Source organism: Octopus bimaculoides, chromosome 4 (genome assembly GCF_046866305.1).
Source record: "Octopus bimaculoides isolate indiv1 chromosome 4, ASM4686630v1, whole genome shotgun sequence".
Lineage (NCBI taxonomy): Eukaryota > Metazoa > Mollusca > Cephalopoda > Octopoda > Octopodidae > Octopus > Octopus bimaculoides.
Window position 1 is genome coordinate 116,212,053 of NC_142931.1, and position 24,510 is coordinate 116,236,562.

Sequence of the window (24,510 nt, forward strand, 5' to 3'; positions counted from 1 at the left end):
GATGTGGGTGATATCTTCGATACTGATTCCACAGAGTCTGCATCGATTATTACATTGTGGCGCTTTGCCCGCCTCTCTGTCCCGTTTGTTTATTAGGAATTTGGTTGCTATTTCTTGTTCTTGAATAGCAAAGGCATACCCTTCAAAGTGAGAGTTGGTGACCCGATTGTTTGTCCACGATAGACTGCTCTGGTTGTCAATGTTGTTATCACCCTGGAGCTTTCTGTTAACGTATCCATGCATGATCTTCTGCTGGAATGCATTCATCCTCTCCTCTGATGTTATGTTACGGTAGAGTCTTGCAATTTCTTTGGGTAAGAGTTCAGGGTTGTCGAATAGGGAATGCTTGTCAAGTAGTTGCCTTCCCAATCTCATGATGGTATTTACCTCATGTCTGCAGACTTCATCAAGGGGTGCACTTCGACACTTGGTGGTTATGAGATGATGTCGGAGAGATATGACACGACATTCAAAGGCAGTCTGAATTGATGTTAGGCCCCTCCCTCCTTTATTTCGTTTTAGGTATAGGCGGTCTACATCGCTATTGATGTGAAAGTTGTTCGTGCTCGTTAGTATTTTTCGGGTCTTCACATCAAGGGATCGGATTTCATCGATCGTCCAGTCAAGTATCCCAATTGTCGGTATGAGTACTGGTACTGCAAACACATTGTGGGCTATTGCTTTATTGAACGCAGAGAGTTCCGAGGTCCATATTTTTCTAACCCGATTTCTGTATTCCTTAGTAACACGTTCCTTGTTACAGGTACCTTCATATGATACGTTTTCATCTACTCCCAGGTATCTGTAGGATTCATCATCAGATATTGGAGAAACAGATAGGCCATTGATGGAGATGTTGTTAGGGTGGTTTTTAGCCTTTCCTCGTTCCACAACCATACATGAACATTTATCTTGGCCAAACTCTAGTCCTACATCACCAGAAAATGTTGTGACCAGGTCGAGGCTTTTTTTCATATCATCCATGTTCTTGGCATACAATTTCAAATCATCGACAAAGAAGCAGTGCGTGTATGTATGTATGTACGTATGTACGTACGTATGTATGTATGTATGTATGTATGTATGTATGTATGTATGTAAGGATATATTTTTAATTTTATAATTATCTTTATTTTTCGGATTGTTGTTGTCGGTGGCATTGAAAAAAGTGATAAGGAGACCCAAAGCGCATGACCGAGGTTGCTAAGTTTAATGACATCTTTGGGATAGAAATGCCTTTAACTGTTCTTTAATTTACGTCACTCTTCTATCCGCCCTCGTTGATTGAGAGATCAGAGTCCCACTCACTGTACATTTCTAAGATGTTGGTAATTCTGATTAGAAATGCCAATTGTTGACGATCTACTCATCGGTCAACATGTCACTGCTCGCTTATTTATTTGGTTTGCCTGATGAGTTGAGAGTTGCGAAACATATTACATAATCTTATGGATGTTCTGTATACCTCACTGTACTATGCTTACGTCACAAAAAAAGACTCTTAAGGAAACAATTGTAGCAATACAAGATAACCCATTTATATATTTTTATTATGTTTTCAGGCCTCGCGTAAGGTTCCATTTATCATTGGATACTTTTGGATAATATCGGAGTTGTGGATTATCTAACAACAGTGAATTTCCCTTCAATGATGCATTCTCTGCTATAATAATGAATTTACTTTACTGCCTATTTTGTGTTATTCTATCTGGCCAATTTGTGAAGTGCTTCACTTTGATATGTCTCGATCCTTTACGGAGGCCTATAATCAAAGTTATACATAGATATATACTTAGACTGTAACACTGAAACAACAGCTGCAGCAGAGGAAAGAGACCAGTAACTATCGTGTCCAAGTTTGTGACCATTAAATCAACAACATGGGATAGCTAATGAACTTGAGAAGACGTATGAAATAAGAGCTGATATAGATCTCTCCCCAAGGAGCATTGATAAAATCTATTTATCAGAACAACAGCAGAAAAAAATGGAGCAGTTCATGAGAAGATAGAACATGGGATTGATTATGTCAAAATCTTGGTATGGTGTACCAACAAGTTTATGATATCCCACTTTGAATGCTACATCATTGCAATCCACGAGCAAGAGATTCCCACCAAATACCTACAGCATAAAAGGCAGAAAACGTTGACAGACAGCAAATGTAGGCCATGCAAAACCAAGAATGAAGACATCAACCACATTATTGTCAGCTGTGAGCGAATGTTTTCCAGATATTATCTTCTTATGAGGCATAATGCAGTGGCCAAAACGGCCTGAAACACGATAACAAAAAAGAAAAATATTTACAAACGAAGTTAACTTTACTGAGACCGATGGGTCAAAAGAATATTGATGGAACTTAAAAATTTAAACGTGGGACCACAAAGTAAAGATATGCTCCATTGTGGAAATCAGCCGCCCTTTCGACAACAATGAGGTTAGAAAACTACAAGAAGAGGACATCTACAGACCATTGATAAAGAGTTTGCAAATCCAGTACCGAAGATACACTTTCAGCTTCATACTTATTTTGGAGAAACAGGATACATACTAACTCGCCTGGAGCAAAGTATGGCTGAACTTGGAATCCTAGAGAGAGAATGCAAATCTTTAATTGATATGAGACTATAAAAATCTGCAAGACCTTCTTAAGATTTAAGGAATGATGTTTAGGACAAAATACTTTTTTCCACAACCTTGCTACCAAGTCAGTGGCCGATCAAAATGTAATCTAAAATTAAAGACAAAGATGCACACATACATACATGCATGCATACATACATAATACATACATGCAGACGTTATATTATCTTATACATCTGTACTATATTTTGAAAAAGAATAGTTATGTGCCTTTACGTAATTAAAATTATTTTTCTGGTACAACACAATGTCGAGTATTTGTAAGAATGAGTGCTTCGATTAGATCGTACAGGGCACGGCTTTCCTGTTTTATTTTATCGATACTGTAAAGGTGACAATCAAAGTTGACTCCAGTGGCATTTGAACTCCGAACGAGATTGCTGTTGAGTTATTCGATGATATAGCGGAATGCACGAACGCACCAACGATCATAAGTACAAACCTAAATTTTAAATTTAGAAGCTGTACATTTCAAAGCTGTTGTCAAATAATATACACACACACACACACACATATATATATATATATATATATATATATATATATTTAGTAGAAAGTGGGTTATACATCTTTAGATTGTATACCTGACTTTCTACTATAAAATTAAAGAAATTGACAGAACGCTGAACTCCAGACTAAACAACTTAAACAACATTTATTTACTTGGTAAAACATACAAATCTTTTAGTTATACATCTTTAGAGGTGAGAATAACGAGCTGTCGAGTATAAGACCGAAAGATGTAGAGACAGCTTTAAACACACGTCCATGCTCAATCGCTGGCCAGCGAGAAAGAGAATGAATTGAGCGGGAAACGCTTACTTGTTTAATTCTACGCATGCGTAAGACTACGCATGCGCAGGCGTTACTACAGAGCTCCCTCGCCAGAGCGGAAACGCACGATAAATAAAATCTGTTAGAACGCCTGAGGCAGGATGGCCACTGAAAAACCACCCACAAGATGTGGTACAAACACACACAAAGAAAATTCAAAGAAATGAAATGTACACTTGTGAAATACATGCATGCAACGTATAAATGAAATGACAATGACAAAACAACCGTGATGACAACTGTCCAGGAAACTGGAATCACGCGATGTAAAAGTCTTGAGTGTTTGTTTTCCCTGAAAAGAAAGAAAATGTATGAGTGCACAAGTGTGTGTGTGAGAAAAAAAACACAGAACAAGTGAAAGTGTCTGTAGTATAGACTGCGAAAAAAATCCCCAAACACCGAGATAGAGTACATTGATGAAGACGTCGGCGCAGGAACTGCTATAGCTGTGTTCTGTATGTGTGGTGGTAATGATTCAGTTGAAACTTGGCGACGTCGGGGGGAATGCTTGTAGTAATTGATAGTAGTAATTGTTGTCGTCACGGTGGTAATCTTGGTTGGCGCACGACGCTGGTGGCGAAAAGGCTGTTTGGTGATGAGTGTTTGAAAAGGTACGCTTTTACAGAACGATCGACAGACAAAATCTCTGTACGACCATTAGCGAAAACCTCGAAGAAAAATTTTCTTAACCCAAGATGAAAGAACGACCGTGCGAAATGAACAACAAGAGTTATTGTGTGGCATAAAAGATGTATGTGTAATGTGAGAGTGTGAAATGCGACATATAAAAACATAAAAAGCAGGCCGTAAATCCTGTCTGTTTTACGTGAGTGGAAAAAATCCACTCTAACAGAGACCAGAATAAAAACCGCGCTTGTTGAGTCGTGTTGACTATGTTTGGAGATGTTGGTAATGAGTCAGTCTCCATGGCCGTATTTGTTCTTTAGTCGAGGTTCACCAGTTATAAGTTGGTAGTCCAGAGTCCATGCTGCGTTTTTTCTTCGTCGGGGGTCACCACTTTAGTAGAAAGTGGGTTATACATCTTTAGATTGTATACCTGACTTTCTACTATAAAATTAAAGAAATAGACGGAACGCTGAACTCCAGACTAAACAACTTAAACATTTATTTACTTGGTAAAACATACAAATCTGGCCAGCGAGAAAGAGAATGAATTGAGCGGGAAACGCTTGCTTGTTTAATTCTACGCATGCGCAGGCGTTACTACATATATATATATATGGGGGGGGGATTCACAAAAGAAAACAACAAAAGACGAAGACAGGTGGTGTAGAAAACAAACAGGTGTATTAGCTCGGGAAGTGAAAAAGTCTCTAACGTTTCGAGCCTACGCTCTTCCACAGAAAGGAACACAGAAAGAAACAAGGAGAGAAAAAAAGGAGAGAAAAAAAATATATGTATGTATGTATGTATGTATGTGTGGAGGCGCAATGGCCTAGAGGTTAGGGCAGCGGATTCGCGGTCATAGGATCGCGGTTTCGATTCCCCGACCGGGCGTTGTGAGTGTTTATTGAGCGAAAATACCTAAAGCTCCATGAGGCTCCGGCAGGGGATGGTGGCGAACCCTGCTGTACTCTTTCACCACAACTTTCTCACACTCTTCCTGTTTCTGTTATGCCTGTAATTCAAAGGGTCAGCCTTGTCACATTGAATATTCCCGAGAACTACGTTAAGGGTACACGTGTCTGTGGAGTGCTCAGCCACTTGCACGTTAATTTCACGAGCAGGCTGTTCCGTTGGTCGGATCAACTGGAACCCTCGACGTCGTAAGCGACGGAGTGCCAACAACAATGTATGTATGTATGTATATGTCTGTCGGTCTGTCTATCTATCTATTTATCTATCTATCTATCCATATCATTGTTATATGCAAACACATCGTACACTGTGATTTAACACAGTACATCTGTAACAGATATTATCTCTCGACGAATACCGTAGTTAACTTGGCTTTCTGTAATTCATTTGATATAAGTATGATACACTGGTCACTTTCTAATCTAATACTGCTTCTGTTGCTTATAACGAATTTTTATTCAGCCAGACAACTAATTGCAACATCAGTGATTTTTCAATCACTGTTTTTCTACGTCAATGATGATGGATTTTGTCTTAGCACGCAGTTGTCAGTTGGTACGTGCCGTTGACGAAGCTCAAGAAGACAGAAATGTACATCTATTACTCTTGCCACCGCTGCTGTGCGATTTTCGTCCGCTGCTGATATATTTTTGTGTTATTAAGACAATTCGTTCATAAGAGATACTATTTCCAGACGACTACTACAGTTAATTTAGCTTTTCGTGATGTATTTATATTAAGTATGATACTTAGACCGCTATTCTCTTTATCGTTGATGTCGAAAAGATAAAAACAATTCCTAAACAGCTAATCTCTAAAACTCACTATAATTTTCATTTTGTATCTGAAGTGTTTTAGGTCTCATGAGTTATAACAGTAACAAAACTAGTCATTTCGATCCTCATTGTATCCAAAGCTCCATTTCACCACAAAGCTAAATATATGGTCGTTAAACAAATGAATATGAATTATTAAACACATCTATTTATAATTCAGACTGCTTACACTTTGTTTCCATTATGGTCTAGCATTCTAGGTTGTGTATTGTACTAGCAGTATCAAACCGGATATGCAAGTGATACTTGTATGTTGGAGATACTTGGACTTTGAAGAGGTCAACAAATGATCAGGAAAAGTCAGTGAAGTATTTTTTGAGTCTGGGCAGAAAACCTAGTCTTTGACACACGCACACGCACGCACACACAATTACACACTCATACACGTAAGATTGCCATGATAGATCCTCATAAATTGTTAAGCCCAGCAAGTGTAGTGGCTTTTAAGTATTAAGTATTTTATCGCTGGGGGTTTCAAACTTTTTGACTTGCGGACCCCTTTATATTTCAGGCTTTACCTTAGGGACCCCCTTATAAACGCTTATGAAATTTATACATAAATATTTGCTTAAAATAACATATATTTTTGCATTTATTTATTTAACAGTATTTAACAAATAGGTTTATTGTCGATTAAAAGATTTCGATAAAAATCATATATAAAATCAAATTGCCCATAAAAAGTATTTGCTGTCTACGGACCCCCCTGTCTTGTCCTTGCGGACCCACTGTGGTCCGCGGACCACAGTTTGAAAACCCCTGTTTTATCGTATAGTATTAAACTCTCTTCTTTAGGACCCGTTTGTTTCAAGAAACAATGGAGTTTTTCCCGTTGGTCAGCAAGTCGAAGTTAGTTGCGCAGAGATTCTAAGTTGCACAGCGATCAGAATTCCCGTCTCAGCTTCTCTAGTGTGTTCCAAATAGTGCAGAACAGTATGTTTGGCATCTGTTTGGCTGCAGGAAGAGTGTCGAGATGAATATCAGACCGTCTTGGGGGAAGGAGAAGGGCGCATTTTGAGGTTTTACTTCATAGCCTTTCTGTCTTATAAAGTAGTGAAGCTGTCTACTTATAGCTGGGGATTTGTGATCCTGGACAGAGGTCCTGACTAGGCACTGTCAGTCAGAGTCAAAATTGCATGGATATAAGGTAAACCCCACCACCACCGCCACCATCAACAAGACACCACCTCTCTCCCCAAAAAACGCATGCACATTATTAAACCAAGTTAGAGGCAATCAATTGTTTTTTTTTTTAGAAATATTGACCAATATAAATATTAAACAAAAAATTGAGGTGCAGCGTAGTGAGTGTGCACCGCGACAATACGTGTTTGCTGTAGTCGAAGGCGTGTTGAAATTTAAGGGAGGGCGTGACTAATTTAGCAAACGCTCAAGTTGATAAAAGACATGCTACGGCGTTGACAAAAAGTCAAAATAATATTTACATCACACCATCTATATCAGTGGTTCCCGAAGTGGGCGGTATTGCCCCTTTGTGTGCGGTGGAAAAATCCAGCGGGGCGTTGAAGAAAAATGGGATGATAATAGGGTGGCCAAAAGGGGGCAATGGATGTAACCCTCCCCCAATAATGGATTAATTAGGTTTAATTTTATTTGTGAAATACAGTTGTTTTGAATTTGCTGCAGGAAGTGGTCTAGGTTTGTGATGGTGAGTGAAGTGGGGGCGCTAGGAATATGACCTGCGTGTCAAGGGGGCGGTTGACTGAAAAAGTTTGAGAAGTACTGATCTATATAATCAATTTCGGAGGGGTACGCAAAAGTCTTGAGCAATGTCCCTTTCTACAGACTAAACTATAAACGGTATAATGGTATCAATAAAGACTAAAACAGTCTAATGGAAAAGTTCATAACTTATAATTATTTATAGAGTAGCTCAAAGATAACCTTAAAAATGACAATATCAAAGATTTAGTTTTCATCAATCACAAATAATAGGAATCTCGACAGACACAAGTTTCTCTCTCCTCTCTCTTTCTATCTGTTAACTGCATGTCTGGCTATCTGTCTGTCGTTCGTAATGTAACTTGATACAGGGATATATTTAGTTCTGTATTCCGTCGTTCTTTAACTCAGTTTTAAATAAATTCTTCGAACACAATAATCGAAATTTTAGGCCTATGTAAATGGGAAGTGGTGACCTACATGTCTTTGCGAAGGACACCACCGTTTGTAAATGATGTGTAATTTCCCTAAGGGAGAATCAAAACTAATACGCGAAGAGCCAGCTTATTATACTCTACAGCGTCAAATTTATGCAAAATGAATGAACAAAAATGGTGAGACTTATAAGGGAAGGGAAACGAAATGGCTGTCAAGGGCATTAAACGATCTAAATACGCAACGGTTCCAAAGAAAAGAAAGAAAACAGAAAAAAAAGCTTCCAATGTAAACAAAGATTAAATCTTAAGAGTTGAATGAATTTTCTTGATTACTTCTGATGATTGTCAGTGATAACTGTTGGATGATCGGGTAATCAAGTATCGTTAGAATTCCCAGTTATGGGTTTCTGCCAGTTCATTACGTTACCAGAATAAAATATTTTCAATCCCTCTCGTCGATTACATTTAAACGTTCCGTAGAGTGTGACTATCATGATCACTAGGGGAGGAAATGTAGCTGCACATGACTAGTCTACACAAGCTTGCAGCTCTGCACAGTAGTAAGGATCGTTTCCAGACTATCTCCATAGATGGTAACTAGCTTCTTGAGACAATCGTTTGTTTTGACTCCTTCTTTTACTCAAACATTGAAATGAAACAAAATAATCAAATAACCACCCAAAACAAAGAAAGTTTTGTCAGCTGGGTGGCTCTCTAGTCAAGGGAAGTAATTCTGAAGTCAACCCCCGCAAGTGACTTTATTTCGCTTGAATTTCGATCATGTTTTGCAGCTGGAATCGACCAGCGCCGATACATTATATGAAAGGAAGGTCTGTTTGTGCTTGGATTATGTTGATCTAGGATAAAGACGTTTACCACGACATATCTTTACACTGTAGTGGTATTTTTTTTTTTTGATATATATTTATCTTGATATTAGTTTTTATGTAAGCTTTACATGACCACTTTCACAACAGGTAAGTTGAGAGCAAGTTTACGTGTACGTGCTTGCATGTATATCATATATGAATACAGAAACACACACACACACACACACACACGTGTGGTTACTTCTATATAATTAATTGAATGACAGTGGTGGAGGTGGGATCATCTTTCGCTAAGCATGTCATCAAAATGGAACGTGTGATGTTTATACAAACAGGGTGTTTCCGTCATTCCAAAACAAAAACAATTCACATATATGTGTGTGCCTCGTTTCTCTCTCTCTCTCTCTCTCTCTCTCTCTCTCTCTCTCTCTCTCTCTCTCTCTCTCTCTCTCTCTCTCTCTCTATATATATATATATATATATATATATATATATATATAATATGTGTGTGTGTGTGTATGAGCGAGAGAGAAAGAAATAGATGGGTGCCGTAATTCGAAAACAACAATCATTGTATATAAATCTGAGGGTACTAGTCTATCTATGAGAAATACTGATCGTAAATTTGACAGCCCGAAATGATCGATAGATATAGTTTACATACTAAGAGGTGGGGGACATATATATGCCTCATTTTGATATGTATTGCAGTCTGTGGCAAACCAATACAGTTGTTTTTGTTTACTATGCCACTCTAACCCGTTTTCACTTTATCGACTGTGTCAATATGTGTGTACGAAAACACCCAAGTAATGCGCATTTATTAATTTGGTTTAACCATATTTCAACTGCGGGAATTTAAAACTATGTCAACAAATGAATATATATACATACATGCGCCATACATTTTGTGTGTGTGTATATATATATATATATATATATATATATATATATATATATATATATGTATATATGTATGATGTATGTATATAAACTATAGTTACGCAACAATACCAGTTTCTCTTGTTTGGTTAGTATCCATGAAATTAAAGTACTTAGAGAAAATAATTACTGGAAAGAATATCTAAGGTGCCTTTTGCATGTAATATATATAGTTAAGTTGTCTGTCGCTCACTATATTAAGCATCTTAATATCGTTTTAATTATTTTGCTTGTATAATCTGCTTCTTACTTATAATGAGGTCTTTCTACATTCAGCTACGTTCATTCGTTCGTTGACACTGGTTTTAATTTCTGTAATTAAGGCATTTTAACTCATATCTGTTGATAAAATGAAAATAATTAAAACACTAGGATGTGTGCCCCGAGTTAAACTATATGTACGATGTTTCTGCTTCGATTTATTTTTGAACGACATACCCAACTCATCCGCCAGTTGAGAATAATATAACACAGTTTAAGATTAGCATCAGGTAGTGTGTGTGTGTCTGTGAAATGTGGCAGAATCTCGTATCTCATCATTAGCGAACTGTATTTATTTGATTGTCAATCAGGCTGTGGCTGTATTGATGAGTAACGATTTCAAGACTATTATCATAAACCGTGTTAGTCACTCATCCTTCTACATCCTATCGATCTTCCTTGGTTTAGCTTTTTAATCGTTACAAAAATTAAAATGCTCCCTTTCCTATATATTTGTACACATACACACACACATACACACATGATGTATATTTGCAGTGTTTATCTTCGGTAACAGCAAGATCGAATTTCAATCTTGAAAAGCATCATGTGATATGATGTGATAGATAGAGAAACCGGGAGTTTTTAAAGGGGAGGATCTGAGAGAGAGAGAGAGAGTATTATGTTATGTGGCCCATAAATCTGAAAATATTCCGAATGTTCTTACATATTCAAAATATCTACAGATTGAAACATATCCAAATTTTATTTCAATCATAGAATTATGTTTATATGCATGTATGGTATATAGTTGTATGTGTTTATATATATATATATATATATATATATATATATATATATATATATATATATATATATATATATATATATGTATCGTGTCTTTACAATTTGGTATTTTAAAGTATACTTTAAAATTATACTGTAAAAGTCGCCTGTCTATTTCTCATACGTTACAATAATAATTGTTTGTAATTTAGGCGCGTGGTCAGCAATTTTGATGGGGTGGAGGTTACTCGAGTACTTCGATTCCAATAATGAACCAGTACTTAATTTCACCGAACCCCACTGGGATAAAAGGTAACGTTAACTTATGTGAGCTTTGAATACAGAACAAGCACAAATACCATAAGACATTCTGTTCGACGCCCTAACGATTCTGCTAACCCACCGTCCTTAATATTTGTTTCCAAAGTAGGCACAAAAGCCATAAACTTAAGGAGAGATGAAATGCCATTAAATCGATCTCAGTACCTTATTGGCACTTTATTTTATCGAACTCAGAAGGATGAAAGGCAAAGTTAACCTTGGCGGGATTTGAACTAAGAACATAAAGGCACATTTTGCCGAACACACTAACAACACAAACAGTTGATCACCCTTAGAATAATTTTTAACAGCCACAAGGTTATAAATTTGAAGGGAGGGGGCCAGTCGATTAAATCGATCTTATATATGACTGGTAATCTATTTTATAGATGACCCTAGGAGTGTGGAAGATAGGGTAGACTTTAGCAGGATTTGTACTCAGAGCATAAAGAGCCTGAACCAATGAAAGACATTTTGTTCGATGTTCCAACAATTTTGCCAGTCATGGTTTCTAATTTAGACACAAAGCCGACAATTTTGAGGAGAGGAGCTTTGTCAGTACCAACAGTTCCAGTACTTGACTGGTCTTTAATTTTATTGACTTTCGGAGGATGAAAGGCAAAGTTAACGTCAATGGGATTTGAACTCAGACTGTAAAGAGTAGGAACTGCAAGGCATTTTCCCGATGTACTAACGATTGTTTTTGCCTTTTCTTTTTTTTTTTTTGTCCACTGATTCTACCAATCCACGAACTTGAAAAATAATAGTAATTTTTAATTTAGGCTCAAAGCCAAGAATTTTGAGGATAGGAAGTTCACCAGTTAAACTGAATCCAGTGCTTAACTGCCATTGTATTTTACCAATGATAACTCAAATTGAGCCTTGGTGGGATTTGGAAATCAGATCAAATACCACAAGGCATTTTATCCAATTTCCTCTGTTTGTTTTCCGTATAATTTTCCATACTAACATAGGTTAGATGAATACATTATTGTGGCATTATTTTAACAGCTGGATGCCTTTCCTGTTGCTACCCTTACCTGTTTTTCAAGTAAGGGGATTCTCTTATTTCACACATCTCTAAAGGTGCAAAGAAAGCAGACAATTTGTTGACAGAAGTGACAGCAACATCACTCATAGTCAGCAACTTTTGTAGAACACAAATATAATGCTTATTCACAAACACACACATACATGATATTTATATTACTGGCTTCTTTTAGTTTCTATCTACCAAATTCACTGATAAAGCTTTGTTAGAGTTGGGCTATAGGAGAAGACATTTACCCAAAGTGTCATAAAGTGGGACTGAACCTGAAACTATATGGTTCCTGCATTTAACAATTCTGCCTAATTGATGTTGTTAATGATGATGATAATTTCTCATAACTGGAGTGGATAGCCAGGTCATGCCCCAAATAATACACAAAAAATATTACAATATCATTGTCACAAAAGCTTACTGAATATAGAAGGTTGTTTTCATTGTTGTGAGTATAAGACAACTAACCTACTGTTACACCCATTAACTTCTAATATAAAACTGTATTTGCTATAATTCTGTATTTTTCAATTTTTAAGGAGTGGATTTAATATATATATATATATATATACATATAGGCCATTGGCCTACAAGTCTCAGGGTCTGAAGATATGCCATAAAGGTACCCTTTATGGCGAGAAACCCAAAGTAACCTTATAAACCAGCCTTCACCAGTAATTAATATAGACTGCTCAACTTCTTAGAGTGTATTTCTGCACCAGATTTATGTTTTTCTAAAATAAAAGAGACTATATATATATGTGTATATACTTCGATTCAAGGTGAATATGGTACTTAAGTTGAGGCACCAGAATTTAGTACGGTATTATCCATACAATTTCAAAATAAGGTGATTAAAATCAAAATAAGCAACAAGTCCCCTATACTCTACCATCATGGAGGCAACTTGGGTCAACTTGATATCCGCATCTTATCCAAGCACCCAAAAGATCCAACAATCAGACAAATACAGGAGTACATCCTTATAAATGAAACTTTCCCAATACTAAATAGGAAATATACATAGTTGATATGATACTTCCATACCTACAGTTTACACAGGTAGAGTAGAATAGTTAGTGCGCTGTTATGTCGATAGATGTATTTATGTGTGGGGGTATATATGTGTGTATGCACATGTATGTAAGCATATGGATATGAAAATAAACTGATCAACATACAGACGGATAGGTACATAGGTTATATGAACAGACAAGCACACATACACAAATGGAGACAGAAACACATGACCATATATACACACACACTTTACTTCACACAAGGACACATATGGAGACACGTGTCCACACATATGGTGATGCACATCCATACATACAAGCATGGCACATAGTTGCAAAACACACACACACACACACACACACTGACCTACACACATATGCACAAACAAACAAAAGTAACGCAGTATAAATAATGGACAGTCAAGGCTATTGAAAAGGTTGCAAGACGCAACGAAAATTTCAGGAAAATAAAAATAAAAATAAGTGGAAATTTTACCGGTGAGTGTATTAAATTATAAGGCACAAAAAGAAAATGACTCTCCCCAGACACAACAGTATACACACACACACACACACACACACACACACACACACACACACACACACACACACATATATATACGTCTAGATAACAGCCTATTAACAAATCTACCTGTGTAATAAACTATGAGTATTGGGGTACCACTACCTTCTACGTATATTTCCTATTTGATACTGGGGATGTTTCATTTATGAGGATGTACTCTTGTATTTGTCTCAGTGTTGAGTCCTTTGGGTGCTTGAGTAAAATGTGAATGTCAAGTCAACCCAGTGTGCATCCATGTTGGTTTTTGGCATGTTGGTTTTTGGCATGTTGGTAGAGTATGGAGCCCCTGAACTGGCTCTTGTGCGGGTGGCACGTAAAATACACCATTTTGAGCGTGGCCGTTGCCAGTACCGCCTGACTGGCCTTCGTGCTGGTGGCACGTAAAAGCACCCACTACACTCTCGGAGTGGTTGGCGTTAGGAAGGGAATCCAGCTGTAGAAACTCTGCCAAATCAGATTGGGGCCTGGTGTAGCCATCTGGTTTCACCAGTCCTCAGTCAAATCATCCAACCCATGCTAGCATGGAAAGCGAACGTTAAACGATGATGATGATATTGTCTCAAATGTCCATTTAGTCGTTCCACAATGCTTCTAGATGTCTCACCAATGTATGACATGTTTTTGTCTTTACAAGCACCCTCTATGGATCTTATGCTGTAAACAACATTTCTAATTCTACAGTTAATGTCAGGGTTAATCTTACACACCATGCAGTTCTCATTGGTGCATGTTGTATTCTCAAAGGAGTATGTCCTACATAATTGTGATCTGATGGAGCTCCCTGGCTTTTCAATTATCTTACTCTACCAACATGCCAAAGACCAGCATGGAAGCACACTGGGTTGACTTGATATCAGCATTTTATCCAAGCACCCGAAGGAATCAGCACTCAGACCAATACAGGAGTACATCTTCATAAATGAAACATCCCCAGTACTAAATAAGAAATATATGTAGAAGGTAGTGATACCCCAATATCCACAGTTTATATGTACACAGGTATATTTTTTAGTAGGCTGTTACCTAGACATATATATATATATATATATATATATACTTTATTTAAAAGCAGCAGAAATATAACAAAAGACTGTTACTCTGAGTTTCACGTTCCCATATATATATATAAGTAGATAAATAGATATGTAAGTAAACAGATAAATAAGTAGATAGATAGGTACATAGGTAATATGGACAGACAAGTACACACATATACACATACATACACAAAAGAAGACTGAAATACATGATCATACACACACACATACATACATACATACATACATACATACATATGTGTATACACATGCACACTGACATACACACATAGGCACAAACAAACAAACAAAAAGAATGCAGCTCTGATAATGGGCAGAGTCAATGACTATTGAAGAGTTTGCAATTTTAGAAAAAAATAAATAAGTAAATGAGTGGAAATCGAACCAGTGAATGTGTTAATTAATAAGGCATTAAAATAGAATGACTTTCCCCAGACCCAATAAAATATGCTTCGACACACGAATTCACATAAAGAATCTTGCAAACCAAATACAAAAACGAAATATATATATATATATATATATATATAATGTATAAAACTGAGAATGTGTGTCTGTCTGTTTGTATGTGTGCATCACTAAAACTCAAGAACTACCCAACCGATTTCATTCAAGTTTTACACATGCCTTACTTAGGGTCCATGCAATGTCATGAGCCCCCAAAATTTTCAACTTCCTGCCTAATGCAAGCTCGGAGCAATCTCTCGTCTCTTACACTATTTCAGTATCTATATCTATCTATATCTAATACCTAGAGTATAGCTCAGTTTGTGAGTGTGTGTGTGTGTTGCATCTATAGAAATCCACACCTTGCAAGATAGCAATCTGGGAGTCGCACCAATAGATTCCTCATGGTCGAAAATGCCCGGAATCGGCCATTTGTCTTTTTTTTTTTGGTTGCTTCCTAACACATGAATTTTTGCGAATTCTGATTGACACACATAATCATGGAAAAGTGGAAGTTAAGTCAATAATGATAATGATGTCCATCTGTCAGTCTGTCTGTCTATCCTTCCATCCATCCATCCATCTATCTATATGTACATATATATATATATATATATATATATATATATATATATATATATATATATATATGTGTGTGTGTATGTATGTATATACATATAAATATATACAAATATGACTTATTTGCTCATAGAAATTGTATAGCGGATGTTGGTCTCTGAGCTGATACTTTATATCTTAGTGCTGAATTAATTTGGGTAATCAGAATAGAAATATGTCAGCAAAGGGAGAGAAAGTGAAAGGGGTGGGGAGGGAGTGAGGAAGAGAGGGAGATTTTCTGGTGAATGAGAAACATTAACAAGTTTAGAAAAGAACAGAAAATATTGTAGTTGTTGTAGTGGTAAGTGAGACAGCCTGAATAAAAAGGAGTGACCAGAAACTTTTGGTGGATAAAGATTAGTCAGGCAGTTTATGGTATGTTTGGATATTGTTATTGTTGTCAGTTGAGAAATGTCTATGACTCTCAATTTGTTTCATTTGTCAAAATAGATGACATCTTTGTTTTCAGTTTCTTGTATATATGTAGAGGCTATAATAGCAATGATAAAGAAAAAAAATTATTTTTGTAATATGTGCTTCGCCTTTCTGGCACTTGTGCCCGTGGCATGTGTAAGGACTTTCGAGCGAGATCGTTGCCAGTGCCCCTGGACTGGCTCTTGTGTGGGTAGCACATAAAATACACCCTTTTGAGCGTGGCCGTTGCCAGTACCGCCCGACTGGCCTTTGTGCCGGTGGCACGTAAAAGCACCCACTACACTCTCAGAGTGGTTGGCGTTAGGAAGGGCATCCAGCTGTAGAAACTCTGCCAAATCAGATTAGAGCCTGGTGTAGCCATCTGGTTTCACCAGTCCTCAGTCAAATCGTCCAACCCATGCTAGCATGGAAAGCGGACGTTAAACGACAATGATGATGATGATGATGTGCTTGTAATATTCTTTCATTAATTGCCTTTGTAGCAAACAAAGAAACTATTATCATCATCATCATCACCATCATCATCATTATTATCATTATTATCATTATGGTGAAGGCAGTGAGCTGGTAGAATTCTTAGGACACTGGACAAAATGCTACTAAGCATTTCGTTCCTCTTTACGTTTTGAGTTCAAATTCCACTGACGTCGACTTTGCCTTTCGTCCTTTTGGGGTTGATGAAACAAGCACCAGTCAAGAGCTGGGAAAGATGTTATCGACTAGTCCCCCTCCCACAAAGTTTTAAGCCTTATGCCTATAGCAGAAAGAATTCTTATTATTATGGCAATGAGCTGGCAGAATCTTTGGCACATTGGGCAAAATGTTAAGTGGTATTATTTCTGGCTCTTCACATTCTGAGTTCAAATTCTGCTAAGGTTGACTTTGCCTTTTATCCTCCTGGGATCAGTATAATAAATATCAGTTGAGCACTGGAGTTGATGTAATCAACTTAACTACCTATCTCTAACATTTAAAACTATTATTATTATTATCAATAATATTAATATGCCAACTTATTATTATTGTTATTATTATTAAGGCAGCGAGTTGGCAGAACGTACTCAACTAGTCCCCTCTTCTCAGGTTTCAGGCCTTGTGCCTTTAGTAGAAAGGTTTATTATTATTATTATTATTATTATTATTATTATTAGTAGTAGTAGTAGTCGTAGTAAGGCAGTGAGCTGGCAGAATCATTAGCATGCTTAGCAACATTTCGTCTGTGCTTATATTCTGAGTTCAAATTCTGCTGAGGTCAACTTTGCCTTTCATCCTTTTGGGGGTCGATAAATTATGTACTAGTGAGATACTGGGGTTGATGTAATCGACTAACCCTCTTCCCCATAATTTCAGGCCTTGTGCCTTTAGTAGAAAGGATTATTATTATTATTATTATGATTACTATTATTATTAAAGAGGCTAGCTGGCAGAATTGTTAGCATATCAGGCAGAATGCTTGGTGACATTTTGTCCGTCTTTATGCTCTGAGTTCAAATTCCATCAAGGTCGACTTTGCCTTTCATCCTTTTGGGATCAATAAAATAAGTACCAGTGTAGTACTGTGGTCGATGTAATTGACTAGCCACCACCCCCAAAATTTCAGGCCTTGTCCCTATAGTAGAAAGGATTATTATTATTGTTAGGGTGAGCTAGGCAAGCTGGCAGAATTGTTAGCAACCCGGGCAAAATGCTTAGTAGCATTTCATCTGTCCTTATGTTCTGAGTTCAAATTCTGCCGTGGCCAACTTTGCCTTTCATCCTTTCAGAGTCGATAAAATAAATACTAATCAAGCAATGGGGTTGATATAATCAACTTATCCCTCCCACAAAATTTCAGGTCTGGTGCCTATAACAGAGAGGAATATTATTATTATTATTATTATTATTATTATTATTATTATAAGTAGTAGTAGTAGTAGTAGTAGTAGCAGTAGTAGTAATAGCAGTAGTAGTAGTATTGTAAGGACAGTGGATTGGTACAATTGATAGAGCATCACGAAAAATGTCTTATAGTATTTCTTGCAAATCTTTATATTCTGAGTTCAAATCTTGCTGAGGTTACTCCTAACATTTCTCCAGGATCAGTAAAATATAGTACCAGTGTAGTACTGGTGTTATTCATTGCATTGACTAACAATCTGCAAAACATTTTTGTCTGACATTCTAATAACTGCCAATTCACCACCCTTTATGCCAGCCATTTTAACCCTTTTGTTACTGTATTTATTTTGAGATGGTCTGTGTTTCTTTCAATTAATTTTAAATATAACAAAGAATTTAGTAAAATAACTTAGTTATCATAAACTAGTGTTAGGAACATAAATTGTGACTAAGGTTTGGTGGAAGATTTTAATTCAAGACATATGAAAACAAGACATTGGTACCACAGAGCCAGAGACGGTTTCATCCGGGTTGGGATCGAAAGAGTAAAGAAAGTATTTCAATAAAAGTCTTAAAGTTTTGACTTATTGCTTCAATTTCCCTTTTTCAGGCATGAATATCGATACTACTACCATGGATTCTCTTATGTATCCAAAATTGGTGAACAAACCATCGATTGCAAAAATCGAACAAGATTTTCTGGGTATGTTTATGAATTCTTTGTTTAACGTTTTTCTACAACTTCCCTGCATATATATATATATATATATATATATATATATATATATATATATATATATATATATATATATATATATATATATGTATATGGGTTAATGTTTGTCTTTATGTCAGATTATATATATATAAACCATTTAGCGTGAAACTGAAGGATAACTCATAAATTTTTACAAAGATCAGGCTGACAGTGACTTTGAAGTTTTCACTTCTTGCATTCATCAAACTGTCAGATGAAGGCAAACAACCTGAAACTTTAAAGTTACTGTCAATCTTTTCCTTTAAAAAATAACACACACACACACACACACACACACACACATGCATACACATACACATTCTAAAAAAACACATTTGTCTGTGTATCCCTCTATCTCCTCTGTACTACTTATACTTCACCCCCCCCCCCACTGTTCCTTGTGAGTAGGCTCCAATACATCTCCAACACCATCTATAATTTTCTCTCTCTCTCTTCTACCTTTACTGTCTCTTTCTTTCTAGCTCATTCCCACCTTCCTTGTCCAACTGGGGTAGCCAAGTATCTCCCCTATAGTAAGACAACTATCTCTGCCCTGTTATACTATGACCTCTTGTCTGGCACACAGCCACTTCCCTTGATTCTACTCCCTCTCTCAGCCAAATAGTCTTTGTCTTACAAGCTGCTTGGTAACCCTACTGGTGCTGGTGCCATGTACAAATCATCTGTACTGGTGCCACATAGAAAGCACCCAATGCATTCTGTAAAGTCGTTGGCATTAGAAAGGGCATCCAGACATAGAAATCATGCCAAAACAGACTTTTGGAGCTTGAAGCAGCTCTCCAGCACCTATCAAACTGCTTAACTCATGCCAACAAGGAAAGCAAATGTTAAATGACGATGTTGATGATGATGATATATATGTATTTATGTTGTGTATGTGTGTGTCGGTGTAACGACAACAGTTATAATGTATGTGGTATTGAGTAACCAATTTGATGGTGTTCTTTGCTCAAAAAGCTTCAGATAATTCCAGCCAAATGTGTTGAGTGAAGTACTCTCTTTCATTTGTTTGCTCACACACACATAGCGGCCCTTGCCCTCTGGATCTGGCGCTTCTTCCTCTTCTTTGCTGGCAGGCTTTATTAACTCCAATAAATCTTTATCTATCAGTGTTTCAGGGTGGGCATCGATGAGGTCATTAACCTCATCTTGTGTGATGTCAAAACCTTTATTCTGTGTCTTATAGCAGAAACAGGTGTAAGCTAATGAAGTTCATAAGATAATCATTTATTCCTTTGTTATCTCTTGTTTATATATATATATATATATATATCAGCATCATCGTCATCATCATCATCGTTTAACGTCCGCTTTCCATGCTAGCATGGGTTGGACGATTTGACTGAGGACTGGTGAAACCAGATGGCTACACCAGGCTCCAATCTGATCTGGCAGAGTTTCTACAGCTGGATGCCTTTCCTAACGCCAACCACTCAGAGAGTGTAGTGGGTGCTTTTATGTGCCACCGGCACGAATTCCAGCCAGGCGGTACTAGCAACGCCCACGCTCAAAATGGTGTATTTTATGTGCCATCCGCACAAGAGCCAGTCCAGGGGCACTGGCAACGATCTCGCTCGAAAGTCCTTACACATGCCGCTGGGCACAGGTGCCATCATGATTTCACTTTCACTTGCCCCAATAAGTCTTCGCAAGCTGACATATATACACACACACACACACACACACACACACACACACACACACACACACACACACACTCACACACATACACATTACATACATATATATATATATATATATATATATATATATATGTATATATATATATATATATATATATAGTTTTAATTTCAATGACTTTGTTTACTTTCAGACTGCCTAGAGAAGTTAAAACAAGAGTTTACAGAAACCGGATGCCCTGTAACAGATGATTGTCAAAATCTCCAGAAAGCCTGTGCCAAATTGGAGTATTTGTTATCTTATGAAATGAAAGGTAGTTTAACAATTATTTTTGTATCATGTTTGAAAGCAAATCACTTGGCATAAGCCAGTGTTTCTCAACCATTTTTGGCCTGTGGGTGCCCTTTGATTCCTATGTTACTTGGATGGACTCTCCTAACCATTCGATATTTAAAAAAAAAACATTATATATTTATAGTTAAATATTATTAGGAGTTGCATAAAAAAATTGTTAAATATTTTGTGAATTGTAGAAATATAACAGATTCATTGCAGGTAAATTTTAATAACAAAATCTTATATGTAACTCCAAGTGTCATATGGATCCCATTTGAGAACTATTGATATAAGCAATTCTCACAGTTGCTAGGAGAAAGCAGGATACTAGACTATTGGCCAAAGAAATAATAGTTTACATGCTAACCACTCAATTGCCTGCTGCAGCACTCTCTGTACATATTGTTATCACCATTATCATCATCATTATCATCATCATCATTATCATCATCATCATCATCATCATCATCATCAATATCATGTCATCATCATCATCATCTTTTAACGTCTTGGTTCCATGCTGGTAGGTTTGGACATTTTGACAGTATCAGACAAGTTGGAGGACCATGTTGTCTGTTACTTCAGCATGGTTTCTGTGGTTGGATGCCTACTTCAGCATGGTTTCTGTGGTTGGATGCCCTTCCTAATGCCAACCACGTTGGTGTCTTTTTTTTTCATGGCACCAACACTATTGATTTTATTATGTAGCTTGCAAGACCAGAAAGCCCCCTTATCTAAGGGAAGCAGGGGCCACTGTAGAGAGGCAGGCATCTTTATGCAAGATGATGAAAGGAAATGTAGACATTAAAATGAAAAGTAGACATCAACATTAACCCTTTAGCATTCAGATTTTTTTGTCAAATGTATTGCTTATTTATTCAAATTATTTAAATTAATAACACATAATTTTGTAGCTTCAAGATTTTAATGGTGTGTTGCATATTTTTAGAATGACATTGTAGGGTAGGTGTGAGAGGTTGGATCTGGTCAGTTTTAAAATAAAGCAGGCAGAATATTTGGTCCAGATATGGCCAGATTAAATGCTAAAGAGTTAAGATGATGATGATGATGATATATATATATATATATATATAGGCGCAGGAGTGGCTGTGTGGTAAGTAGCTTGCTTACCAACCACATGGTTCTGGGTTCAGTCCCACTGCGTGGCAAGTTTGGGCAAGTATCTTCTACTATAGCCTCGGGCTGACCAAAGCCTTGTGAGTGGATTTGGTAGACGGAAACTGAAAGAAGCCCATCGTATATATGTGTTTGTGTGTCTGTGTTTGTCCCCCCAACATCGGTTGACAACCGATGCTGGTGTGTTTACATCCCCGTAAATTAGTGGTTCGGCAAAAGAGACCGATAGAATAAGTTCTAGGCTTACAAAGAATAAGTCCTGGGGTCGATTTGCTCAACTAAAGGCAGTGCTCCAGTATGGCTGCAGTCAAATGACTGAAACGAGTAAAAGAGTAAAGAGTATATATATATATATATATATATATATATATATTATGTGGTATATGAAGTATTTTCAAAATTTTATAAAAGAATTCAATTTTTAATCACATTTGAACAAATGTATTATGCTCTATGATTAATAAAACTATTAATGTATTTTTAAATGATATGGGCACACCAGTAAATAAATAGCTATAAAATTCTTGTAGTTTTTTTGTGTTTATTTGAAAACTAAATATTTTACTCTTTCAATTAAGAGTTTGCAGAAGATTATAATTTAATTTAAAGCTAAGTAAGAGAAAACTTAGTGCTTGATTTGTGTAGTTTTAATTCTTTTCTTAACAATAATGTATCTGTTCTTTCTTAATAAATTCTGGCAAATTCAAAAATGAATATGTGGTCTCTACTGAATCTGTCAGAATATACTAAGAATGAATAGTTATGTTGTTAATGTTTTAAATATTTTCTTAAGGCCAAAACAAGCAAGTTATTAAAAAAAATGTTAATCATACAGGATTTTACTACTTCAGGAAATTTACAGAGAAAAGGTGTTAAGAGCTGATTTCTCTGATCTGTAGTGTATATGCATAAAGGGTTGTTTTGCAGTGCTATAAGATCCACTCAGCTGCATGCAATTCAGATCTGTTATTAATTCTCAAACTGTACTTGATAATTAAAATAGCTTCTTTTATTCTCAAGTTCCCAATGTTTCTTTTTGGAGCTTCAATGGAAACTTGGATGTCTTGAGTGTGGCATTTCCGTAGGTGTTTTTTGATGGAATATATTTTTATCTTTGCTTGGGCATTGGGCAATTTACATAAAATGTTTTGGCTCTAGCTTGCTTTTAGTTAGGATCCTTCTCAGGGAAGATCCACATTATACCAGTTATATATTCAATTCCTCCTTATGGATTGCATAGCAGATTACAGCAGTTGTTTTTTTTCATTAAAATGTGGCAGTTTCAAAAAACATTTGTTGTCTTTGGATATTCAGGATTTGTTAGGTGGCCTGATGACGTCTTGGTGTTTAATGAAAGAGTTTGGATATTCATTTTCTTTTACTTCTTACATTGCTGCATTTACTACAGGTCTTCAGAATCTTATTGCTAATCTAGGTCATCTTAGCTCTGATAATTGTTTGGATTCTTGCTGTTTTCTGTGCACCCTATGAATTATTTAATTTTTTTTTTTACTTAACTTTATATGTTTCTGCCTTTCTGTCTCTCTGTCACCCTCTAACTTTTCATCATCTGATACAAGATCACCTCCTCCAATGCCCTCTTCTCTTTCAAAGATTCCTTGTATTGTAAGTTACTTGGTGACCCTGCTGGTGCTGGTGTCCTGTAAAATGCATCTAGTCCATATTGTGAAGTGGTTGGCATTTGGAAGGATGGCCAGCTGTAAAAACCATTCCAAAATTGACCTCACTTGTACTGGTGCCACATAAAAAGCACTCAGTCCACTATGCTGGATGCTTGGTGTTAGGAAGGGCATTTAATCACGTTTAATTACATGAAATTGTAAAAAGCATCGCATGGAGTTTGATCAATCTGTTACAAATAGGAGCACTTTATAATACAGGATTTCACTTTTCTTAAGTTAAAATCCTCCATTGAACAAGAAGGTAAAAGATTAGCATCCTCGTCTGGAAAGATGACTCTCACCCATAAAGATGTTGGATTACCAGCTACATAGTCATTGCATTCAAGTCATACTCCTTACATAATATTGTGACCATTAGCTAAACACTCTCAACTCTGCTTGTCCCAGTTTATGTAATTAATAGACAAATCATTACCACTCCTTACTTTGTAGTAGGTAGTTACTAGTATGGCAGACATTCTGGTGTCTACTTAATTGTTCCTGCAATTAAATTGTCCCAATGATATTGGTACAGCACAGACTTAGCTGTGTGATTAAGAACCTGCTTCACAAACGTGTGGTCTCAGGTTCAATCTCATTGTGTGGTACCTTTGGCAAGTGTCTTCTAATATAGCTGTGGTTGACCAAAGCCTTGTAAGTGGATTTGGTAGATTTTGTGAGTGGATTTTGTATATATATATATATATATATATATATATATATAAAGTGTCTTGTTCA

General features: G+C 36.6%; 1 protein-coding gene across 14 annotated transcripts in view; it reads left to right on the forward strand.

The window, feature by feature from the left end:
* Positions 1-8,492: 8,492 nt before the first annotated feature.
* Positions 8,493-24,510, forward strand: part of LOC106872124 (FYVE and coiled-coil domain-containing protein 1) — a 68,523-nt gene continuing 52,505 nt past the window's right edge. For 4 of the 14 annotated variants that reach the window (XM_052967372.2, XM_089351212.1, XM_089351215.1 and 1 more), the window contains exons 1-3: positions 8,790-9,012; positions 18,809-18,901; positions 20,811-20,930. In XM_052967372.2, the coding sequence (XP_052823332.1) occupies positions 8,994-9,012; positions 18,809-18,901; positions 20,811-20,930 (232 nt within the window). In that variant the 5' untranslated portion in view covers positions 8,790-8,993. Of the gene's footprint in view, positions 8,629-8,789; positions 9,013-11,011; positions 11,107-18,808; positions 18,902-20,810; positions 20,931-24,510 lie in introns of those variants that run through there. The other 10 variants (XM_052967373.2, XM_089351216.1, XM_089351218.1 and 7 more) reach the window with 4 other exon arrangements.